The sequence below is a fragment of the Alexandromys fortis genome, unplaced genomic scaffold (genome assembly GCF_014885135.2).
Source record: "Alexandromys fortis isolate MF-2015 unplaced genomic scaffold, M_Fortis_MF-2015_v1.1 scaffold_51, whole genome shotgun sequence".
Taxonomy (NCBI): Eukaryota; Metazoa; Chordata; class Mammalia; order Rodentia; family Cricetidae; genus Alexandromys; species Alexandromys fortis.
This window is the reverse complement of record NW_026067925.1, coordinates 1,030,776-1,040,735: the sequence shown is the minus strand read 5'-3', so window position 1 is coordinate 1,040,735 and position 9,960 is coordinate 1,030,776. Positions and strand designations below refer to the sequence as shown.

The 9,960-nt window shown below is 50.7% G+C and overlaps 1 protein-coding gene across 1 annotated transcript; it reads left to right on the top strand.

The window, feature by feature from the left end:
- Positions 1-9,216: 9,216 nt before the first annotated feature.
- On the top strand, positions 9,217-9,618 carry Nhlh1 (nescient helix-loop-helix 1). Its single transcript, XM_050142786.1, has one exon. The coding sequence runs from the start codon at positions 9,217-9,219 to the stop codon at positions 9,616-9,618; it is 402 nt and encodes a 133-aa protein (XP_049998743.1).
- The last annotated feature ends 342 nt before the right edge of the window (positions 9,619-9,960 follow it).

Sequence of the window (9,960 nt, the reverse complement as noted above, 5' to 3'; positions counted from 1 at the left end):
CGGTGGCCAGGCTTGCATGGCAAGCACTCTCGCTGGCCTAGCCATCTCTCTGGTCGGTATTCTGGTGCTCTGCACTGAAATCCCACCTTACTCAATAGAACTTTTTGCCCTTGAGGGAAATTAATTAGATTTGAGATAGGGTTTCACTATTTTAGCCCCAGCTAGCCTGGCACTTGCTATGTAGAACAGGCTGACTTCAAACTCACAGAGATCTACCTGCTTCTGAGAGGTAGAATTTAAGGAGTGTGCCACAACCAACATTTTTTAAAAATTTTTTTACTTTGGGCTGGAGAGATGGCTCAGAGGTTAAGAGCACTGACTGCTCTTCCAGAGGTCCTGAGTTCAATTCCCAGCAACCACATGGTGGCTCACAACCATNGGGCTGGAGAGATGGCTCAGAGGTTAAGAGCACTGACTGCTCTTCCAGAGGTCCTGAGTTCAATTCCCAGCAACCACATGGTGGCTCACAACCATCTGTAATGAGATCTGGTGCCCTCTTCTGGCCTGCAGGCATGGAGGCTGAACACTGTGTACATAATAAATAAAAAAATCTTTAAAAAAATGTTTTTTTACTTTTTTTATTTAGTCATTTGTATTTTATGTACATTGGTGTTTTTTTCCTGCATGTATGTCTGTGCGAACGTGTTGGGTCCCCTGGAACAGGAGTTACAGACACTTGTGAGCTGCCATGTGGGTGCTGGGAATTGAACCCAGGTTCTCTGAAAGCACAGCCAGGGCTCTTAACCGCTGAACCATTTTCAGCCCCGCCAACTTTTTTTTTTTTTTAGGTTAGCATACAAAGCAGCGAGTTTCATTATGGCATTTTCATACTATGTGGCATCTTCCTCTCCCCCTTTGCTTCTTCCCATACTCTCTGCATCCAGGGACTTAGAATTTCTAAGACCTTAGAAATCATGTGTATTTTTTTTTCCTCTTTTTTGAGACCGAGTCTTAAACCCAGGTTAGCCTCAAACTCAGCCATTCCTGCCTCAGTGTCTCGAGTCCTGGAAATACCAGCATGTGCCGCCATGTTCGGGGGCTCAGCTCATTTGATTGATAAGCAGGGGAGGCTAGCCCGGAGGAGTGATGCTGCTTGCACAGGGTCCTCCAATCAACGGGAGTCTGAGGGGAACTTCAACATGCCTCGTATCTCTACTGGCAGCCATGGCAATAACAAATGTTTGCTAAGCATGGCTACGGGGAGCCGCTTTGTCCCCCATGGTAAAAGCATAAGAGACATTGCATCTTTTCTTGAAGATTCCAAAATTTGGATGGAGGGAAGGGACGTGGCACAAGATAACCCAGCAAGACTGTGTGTGCACCGCACTAGTTCAGTCTTAAAAGGTTCTACCCGAGTTCAGAGGGCAAAGGCCAGCGGAGAGGAGCCTCCTGTTGTGGGACGGTCTGTGGCCTGTGTGACACCGGGAGGAGCATTGCCCTTCTCTGGGCTCCAGTGTTCTCTCCAGAGTGTAGTCTCTAGTCCATACTGGCTCTGTCTGCTTCCGTGAAGGAACAATTGGGGTTCTAGCCTCTTCCTTTTCCCTAAGCTCCTCTGGGCAAGGACCATTTGAAAAAAACGATCAACTCATGAACTCTCAAGATAGCATAAGGATCAACTCTAGAAAGGGACACTATTGTCCCTAGCCTAGGAACAGGAGAAATTTGATAAATGTGGCTTCATTTCCTCAAAAGAAATAAAGAGGAAGGGAGAGAGAGAAGAAGGATGGGAGGAGGAAGGGAGGAGGAGAGGGAGGGAAGGTGAGAGAAAGAGGGTAGAAGAAGGAAGGACAAAAGAGAAATAGAAGAAATAAAAGAGAAGGCTGCGGTTATGCTGGAGAATCTGAAGCCAGGGTCCCAGTGGGCTTCTGGATAAAATTTTATTTCTCATGAACTCACACTCAGAAGGTATGAGAGCCTCACCTCCTGTGGTGCAGAAGGGCAGTGTAAGCCCTGGGCCAACACTGGGAAACATGGAGCAAGAGTGGAGGGTCATCTCAGGGGGCCTGAGGAGAAGTCACTCACCTGAGGTGATGCAACTGTGAGCCAACATTACCATCCTCTGTCCCAACTAAGTGGTTGCTCAGAGCTTAGGGGCTGGGACCCTGGAGTCCTCACTCTTCCCCCAACTCACAAATCAGAGGGATGGAATTAAAACGTGAAGTGAGAGAAGACATCCTGGAAAAACAAGATTATGATAGGAAACAGGGGAAGTTGGTTTCCTAGTAGGGCCTAAGGAGGAAGGGGAGGGAGAGGGAACTGAGCCCAAGGGGAGAAAGGCCAGGCGGGTGTGGCCAGGAGGGGAGTAGGCCCAGTGCTGGTGGTGACAGATGGGAAGACACAAAGAGGAGGGCTTCAGGGAAGACAGATGGGTGGGGGAGGGAAGGGAGGAGGCTGGGGGTTGGGGGTACAGTGGTTGGAGGCTGAGACTGTAATGAGATTGGAGATGGGCTCTGAGGTGAGTGAAGAGGAAGAAGAAAGGGGAGGCCGCCTTAGGAGACAAAGGCGATAAGGCCTAGGGGGCCAGGGGCAGAGGGCTTGGGCTGGGTGCTGAGAAGGGGGGGCTTCCAGCTGGGCTGGCAGCGCAGAGAGCGACAGATTGTGTGGTTAGCCAGAGTGGAGACCCGCTGTCACCTTCTAGAGGCACAGAGAGGTAGAGGCAGAAAGACTGACGGAAGCCACGTGGCAACCAAGAACAGAAACTGGAAGATGAAGACACACTAAAGCACTCCTGCCATTACCAAGTGACAGCATCTCCTACTCAGGCTTCTCCTGCCTGCCTCTGTCTCTGTGACCCAACGCACCTCCAGCGGCTGACAAAATGACACCTCAACCCCAGCCACTCTCAGGGAATGGTCAGGCAGTGCAGCACAGCAAGAGTTAACACTGTCTGCTCTCCCTGCCAGCCATTTGCCTGGTTGGGTCCCCAGGGCTCCCTACATATGTCACCCCCTCTCCTGCCAAGCCCACTGCTTCCCAGCTTCTCCAGGCCCTCCCCTCACCCTCAAGGACCAGCCCCAGCCCCTGTGTCTAACCTACCCTCCAAACTCCCTCCTCCCCTCAGAACCTCATAGCCTGCCTAAGGATAGAACGAAATTTGTAATCCATAGCCTGAAAAAGTAGATGCCTATAAATAATGCAAAATAACAATAAATCACAAAGATATAATTTTCTCCATCCCCAAAGCCTGTTCCTCTTGACTTCCTTGCAGGGAAGATAGCCCTATACAAACATCAAAGACACACACACACACACACACACACACACACACGCACGCACGCACGCATGCACGCACGCATGGATTCACGCGCACCCATAGCTCCCAACATGGAGAGCTTACCTCAGATTCCCTCAGTCATACTGCCTTACACACATATGTGAATGAAACTTCCTATATCCTTTTAACCACCATGCATACGTAGAGAATTGGGGTGAACACTCCCCAGTTCACTCAGCAATCCCCCACGAACTGTTTCACTGGGTGTCATAACAGCCCTATAGAGACGGCAGCATTAAGCCCATGTTACAGACTGTGCAAAGAATCCACTGAAGGTTATGTGACTTGTCCAAGGTCACAAGGACTTGGCCCCAGGTCCAGCACTGGTTGAGCACAGGCCCCAGGTTGAGTAGACACAGTGCTTTCTATGGCTCTAGGCTGTAAGCTTCTCTTTACTACCTGCCTGTGTTCTTTTTAGCTACTGCCCTAAAAGGTAAAAACCGAATTCCTGTATGAGGCCTGGGACTGGGGCGCCCCAGAGCCTAAGATCTTGGGATGACAGATGCAGAGGAGGAAGAAATAGTCCCCAGAGCACGTGGGACAGCTAGGGCTGAATGCTTCAGGGACAGGGCTTGCAGGGCTGAAAGTATCTGAGCTAAATAGCCTGCAGGGGGGGAGGCTAGCAACAGGAGCTTGGCTCCCTCCTCCAGTGTCCCTTCCCTGCCCCATCATTCCTTTCTGCTCTGTGGTCTCTCAAGACTCTGCTCCTGTGTTCCTCAATGCTTACCCTTTGGGATCTGGGTCCCCCATTTTGGTGACACTTTAACACTTGACGATTGTGTCTCCCTACCTCATCACCCATGATTCTTCTCCTCCTGACAACTGTCCGCTCTCTGCTTTCCCCTTGTCTACCTCTCCCTTCTGTCTGTGGCTTCTCTCAGACTTTCCCATTCCTGAGTCCATCCTTCTCCGTGTCTCCCCACGTCTCAGCATCTCCTCTCCTCTCCATCATTTTCCTCTGCTTCTCCCTGTCTGCTCTCATCCCTCCCATGGCTCATTCTTCCGAGTCTCGGGCTCCCCACTCCTTAGATGGGTTGGAGGGCGGGAGGGTGGTAGAAGTAGGATTGTTGTTGCTGGGGGCTCATTAGGTAGAGATTGGTTTTTAATCAGCACCATGGCAATGATGATGCAAGAACCAAACTGCCACCTGATCCCCTGCCCCTCCCCACCCCCTCCTCAGGCCTTCTTTCCCCTCCAGCTCAGCCCATCTGCTGGCGCCTGGGCACCTGTCTGGGCCTGCCCAGGTGGGAGTTGGCACCTCCCAGGCCTTGGGGGTGGGGAGAGGAGGGTGAGCTTGGGGAGGAATTATAGGATTCCCTATAGGGAAGGCCTCACCCTGGAGAAAGCCCAGAAAAGGTTGAGAAGGTACAGTGAAGTGGCGAATCCCTCCCGCAGCGTGGGCTCCTACTAGGGTCTATGCTGATTACAAGCATTATCCCCCTTGATCTCCATGGCAACCTGAATAGTTATAATTTACCCCATCTTAAAGAAAACAGACATTGAGGCCCAAAGGTCATTGCTTGCCCAAGGTGGTGCACTAACAGAGCCCCTTTCGCTGTCGCTCACTGTGTCTGGGGTCTCTCGAGCCATGGTATGTTTCTGATACCTAGGCTCAATGGAAACATCCTACGGCTGAGTACATGGGAGAATTTCCACGCTGAAACCCAGCCCACTGCTTCTCTGTGCTTCTCTCAGCCACAGAAACTTGCTCCCCTCTGAGGCTACCCTGCAACACACCCACACAGACACAAACACACGCATACGCACAGGCACAGACCCTGGAGGCGGCTGAGCTTTCGAAGTGAGGAGCGTAATCGGTGCTCATTTGCACATGATTTTGTATCTACTTTTCTTGATGCTCATTTGATGGTCTGCACACTCGGGCAGCCTGGACTGCCCTGCCCTCCTCTCCCAGAGTCCTTCCCATCTCTGTTTTGCCTCTCTTGGATCTCCTCCTTCCTCTCCTATTAGCCCCCCCCCCCCGAGTTTCCCCCAAGTCCCTGATTCCCTGTGGATCAGCTTGGGCTGACCAGTCTAGAATAACTCCTCGGGGGGGGGGGAGGGGTCTCTATCTAGAATCTGACCCCACTCCAGCCTGGTGATGGGGTAAGTGGGAGAATGGGGTGCTTGAGTCCCAGGATGACAAGAGCTAGAGCCTGGACAGTAGCGAGGAGCTGTGTGTATGGGAACTTATATACGGGGAGGACTTTCAGGTCCTCTTCCACGTCTTAGTCTCTTAGTCTTTTCATAGTTTCGCTGTTAGTACTAGGGAGACCCTTCTTCCCAGGGGAAGGGAGATATGGAGAAGGGGCAGTCAAAGCCACTCTGGAACTCAGAATGGAACTATTTTAAATCCAGCTTCTGTGGAGACCCTGCCCTACTACTTCTAGTGCAGAGACTGAGGGGGTTCATTTGTGGCCCTGCCCTGGCTCTCGCCCCAGCCCCACCCCTTCCCCAGCTCTCTATTTCTTGCTTATGAAATATGCATGGAGAACAGATGTCCCTGCTCCCCCACTCCCCGCCCCCCTCAGGGCCAGCCCCCGCCCCCAGCTCCCAAGGGGTTCCCAGATCCCTCTGCCAATGGCTGCCTGGCCTGGCTGTTTAATATTGATGAGGGGGCTGCCTGGGCCAGCCAATGGAGAGCTGGGGGTGTGTGTGTGTATCTCCATATATATATACCCATAAGGCTGGGCCAGTACAGGTGTGTATGTGTCTGTGAGTGTGTATGAGTGTGTGCATGAGTGTATGAGTGTGGGTGACTCCAGTGTTTGAGTAAGACCCCCCCTTCTGGCTAGGCCTTACATCTCTACCATGCGTACCCCTCTCATCCGTCCTGGAGTCTGTTCAGCCACAACAAGCTATCCCTAAGAGCTCTAGGAACTGACCACTAACTTTGCAGACAGATGAGCCTTGAGCAGCCGGAAGAGATTGGAACACTCTACACTGTCCCCTCGTCCGCCGGCTTGGATCCTTTGGCAGAGTCCTTCTAGGTAAAGGGAAACCATGGGCTGGCAGGAAGGGTGGGCATGCCACTCCCGACCTCTGGTTGGAGTCCCCTCCTCCCAAAACCTTCCCCTAGCTGGGTCTCCCTCAGCCTCTGCCTCTCTCTCCCCCTGTTCTCTTGGATTCTTTGTGCAGCCTCTGTCAAATGCAGTTCGAAGAAGTAGGGTGGGAATTTCTGTCTTGGATGCTTGGAATTGTTGCGTCCCTGCTCCTCGGAGCCTGAAACTTTGAGACCAGACATGGAGGAAAAAGACTTGATGGGAAAATAGAAGCTGCTGCCAGGACTGGAGGTGGGGAGAAGGGAGGGGCAGGTGGAGATGGGTCGTGACAGATGGGGAGCAGGAGAGAGAAAGGGAGGGCATCAGAGAGCGATGGAGGATGTGGGAACATAGGGGTTGGTCAGGGAGGGAATCCAGTTGTAATAGATGCACTGGGAACACCAAGGCTAAACTCTTGGTTCCAGCCCACCCTGGGAGTGGGGAATTGTGGACTACTGGGAACTGCTCTCCCACCACCCCACACTATTTCTCTCCTCTCTTCTTTCTTTGGACCCTGTTCATAATTTCAGCTTTAGTCAGCTTCTGTTTTATGGTGCGGTTGGTGTGTAGGTGTCTCTCCGTCATCAGAAGCTAGTGGTCTAGTGTCCCCTTAAAGGCTTGTAACTGTTCTGGTCTTAAACCTGTCTTCTGTGTGGTGGGGCGGGGGCAAGCCTCGGAGAAAGGGTGGGTCCTGTGAGACTGTCTGTCAGCTGGAAAGCCAGGGCTGGGGACGAGGGGCATGGTGACTGGGAAGGAGTCTCAGTGCCTCTGTTTCTATTAAGGCTGAGCTCACTGTGAAAGACCCAGAGATTCTGGGACAAGCAAACTTAGCTGGTCTCCATAAGGGTAGCTCCAAGAAACTTCTTGTGTCCTCCTCTGCAGACCGTGTTGCAGGCTGTGGGTGAGTGTCCCCTGTCTACCTTGAAAGCTTTCCAAGGGGCCATGAAATGGCAAGGGCTAACTGTGCTAAGGACAGAGCTGGGGAGTCCAGTGGTCCTCATGGGCAGGGTGGTAGGACCTAATGTCTCCAGCGGTGGTGCTCAGAAAGTTGTACCACGCTTCATATATCCCAGAGCACACAACAATGACCAGTCTCTGTGTTTGCTTCCTCTCCCCAACAAGGAACAAGAGGACAGAGGGTCCCAAAGCCAAGACTTAACAGTCCTCCCCTCACTACTGGGAAAGGGCTAGAATTATAACCAACTTCCCTTGGGGCTATTTCTCTGTCTTTCCCCTTATTTATTATTATGTGAGCCCCCACCTGGCAAAAAAAAAAAACCCTACACACACACACACACACACACACACACACACACACCAAAATTTGCAATCACAGCAAATGAGGGTAGAGCCCGAGAATGTTAAGTATATTCTTTTATGTGGAACTGATCTCCAGAACTTTTTCATCTTTTGAATGTGAAATTCTATGATCCTTATAAAACAACTCCCCTTTGCCTTCCCTCCACCCCTGGCAGCCACCACTCCACTTTCTCTTTTTATGAATTAGACGACTTTAGGAACTTAAACTAGTGGAGCCATAGTTCTTGTCTTATAATGTCCTCAAGGTTTAATTGATGTTGCAGTATGACAGGAGTCCCTTCCTAGTCGAAGCTATACTGTATATATTTATATAATTTTATATGTGTTTATGTTTATATAGAGATATATACATCTATAATGTATACATCATATTTGCATTCTGTTTATCCACTGCTCCACCGGTGAACATTTGAGCTGCTTCTGCTATTATTATGAGCACGGGTGTGCAAATATCTCATGAACGCTAGAACACACTGTATTTCCAGTTTCAGGTGTTTTTTTTTTTTTGTCGTTGTTATTTTTGAGGAGCATCCAGGATGTTTTCCATAACAGTTGTACCACTCTACAATCCTATAAACAAGGGTTCCTATTTCTTCACATTCTTGTCAACACTGACTGAGTTTTAGGGTTTTTTCTTTCTGTTTTTTGTTTTGTTTTGTTTTGTTTTATCTTTAGTGAATGAGAGGTGATATTACTGTGGTTTTCATTTGCATTTTTAGTGACCAGTGATATGCCATGTATTTTCATAAGCACGTTGGCCATTTGTACATCATCTTTGGAGAAATATCTGTTCAAGCCCTTTTCCCACTTCAAAATGAAGTTATGCAATATTTTCGTTGTTCTGACTTCACTCTTTTGAGACTGAGTATCACTATGCATCCAGTCTCAAATTCACAATCGTTGTCCTGCCTCAGTCTTCTGAATGGTGGGGTTACACAGACATATGCTGCCACACTTGCCTAAGAACTTCTTCATATGCTCTGGATATGAACTTATTACCAGATATATGGTTTGTGACTGCTTCCTTATTCCGTAGGTTGAATTTTCACTGTGGTAATTGTTCTTAGTGTGCTACAGTTACGTTTGGTGTACATTTTTTTCTTTCTGCTTATGCTTCTGTTCTCATAGTCAAGAAAAATGAAGGCCAAGTCCAATGTCTCGAAAGGTTTCCCCTCTGTTTTCTTCTAGGAAGTCAGCGGTTCTAGGTCTTCATTTCTCTTGTTCAGTGTTACGGTGCCTGCTGTGTCTTTCCCAGAACTTTCTCTTTCTTCTGTTTTTCCTCTCACTCTTTTCTGCCTGCTGGTCTCTCTAACCTTGGACAGCCCTGACTCCAAGTTTCCAACTCTTCTCCCAGCTCTGAGCCGCTCACCCCACTCAGCAGTCAATTCTTAATTCTTCTTCTGTTTCAGGCTCCAGGCTGGAATCCTGACCATGGAACCTTGAAGCGACTCTGCTTTCCTGAGCTAAGTGGTGGACCCCAGCACTCCAGATCCTTACTGCCTCTCCCACAGCCCGTTTTCAAGCTCCGAGAGGGACGGGTAGGGAGGTGATCCGGCTTTCACTAGGCTGCGGGTTTCCATCATGATGCTCAACTCTGACACCATGGAGCTGGACCTACCTCCCACCCACTCGGAGACCGAGTCGGGCTTTAGCGACTGTGGGGGCGGGCCGGGCCCGGATGGTGCCGGGTCGGGGGATCCCGGAGTGGGCCAGGTCCGGAGCGCGGAGCTCGGAGAGGCTGGCCGCAAAGACCTGCAGCACCTGAGCCGGGAGGAGCGCCGACGCCGGCGCCGAGCCACCGCCAAGTACCGCACAGCACATGCCACGCGAGAACGCATCCGCGTGGAAGCCTTCAACCTGGCCTTCGCCGAGCTGCGCAAACTGCTGCCCACTCTGCCCCCAGACAAGAAGCTTTCCAAGATTGAGATCCTGCGTCTGGCCATCTGCTACATCTCCTACCTGAATCACGTGCTGGATGTCTGAACTCAGCCCACCTCCCACCCTGGATTCTCCCCTCCTCCTGGGGCCTCTTCTGAGATCCCTGCCACCATGCATTACTTATGGCTGTCTTCTTCCCATCCCAGAGGACCGGGCTCACACCGCTGGTCCTGAAGGCTGGTTTCTTTTCATTGACCTAGGCTTGTGAGGGATGCTCTCGTGGGTTCTTTCAGAGAGTTGTTAGGTCCTAGCTGATCAGAGCTGCTTGCCTGAGTGGTCAGAATGGAGCCCTTGCTGGATTTACTAACCCTAGCCTCTGCTCAGCTGCTGCCTCTTCTGCCCTATGTCCAAGTTTTCAGAGACCCTAGACCCAAATTCTCTTCTGGC

Bases quoted from the DNA above. Each gene is read 5' to 3' on its own strand.
- Nhlh1 (XM_050142786.1), top strand. From the start codon at position 9,217: ATGATGCTCAACTCTGACACCATGGAGCTGGACCTACCTCCCACCCAC.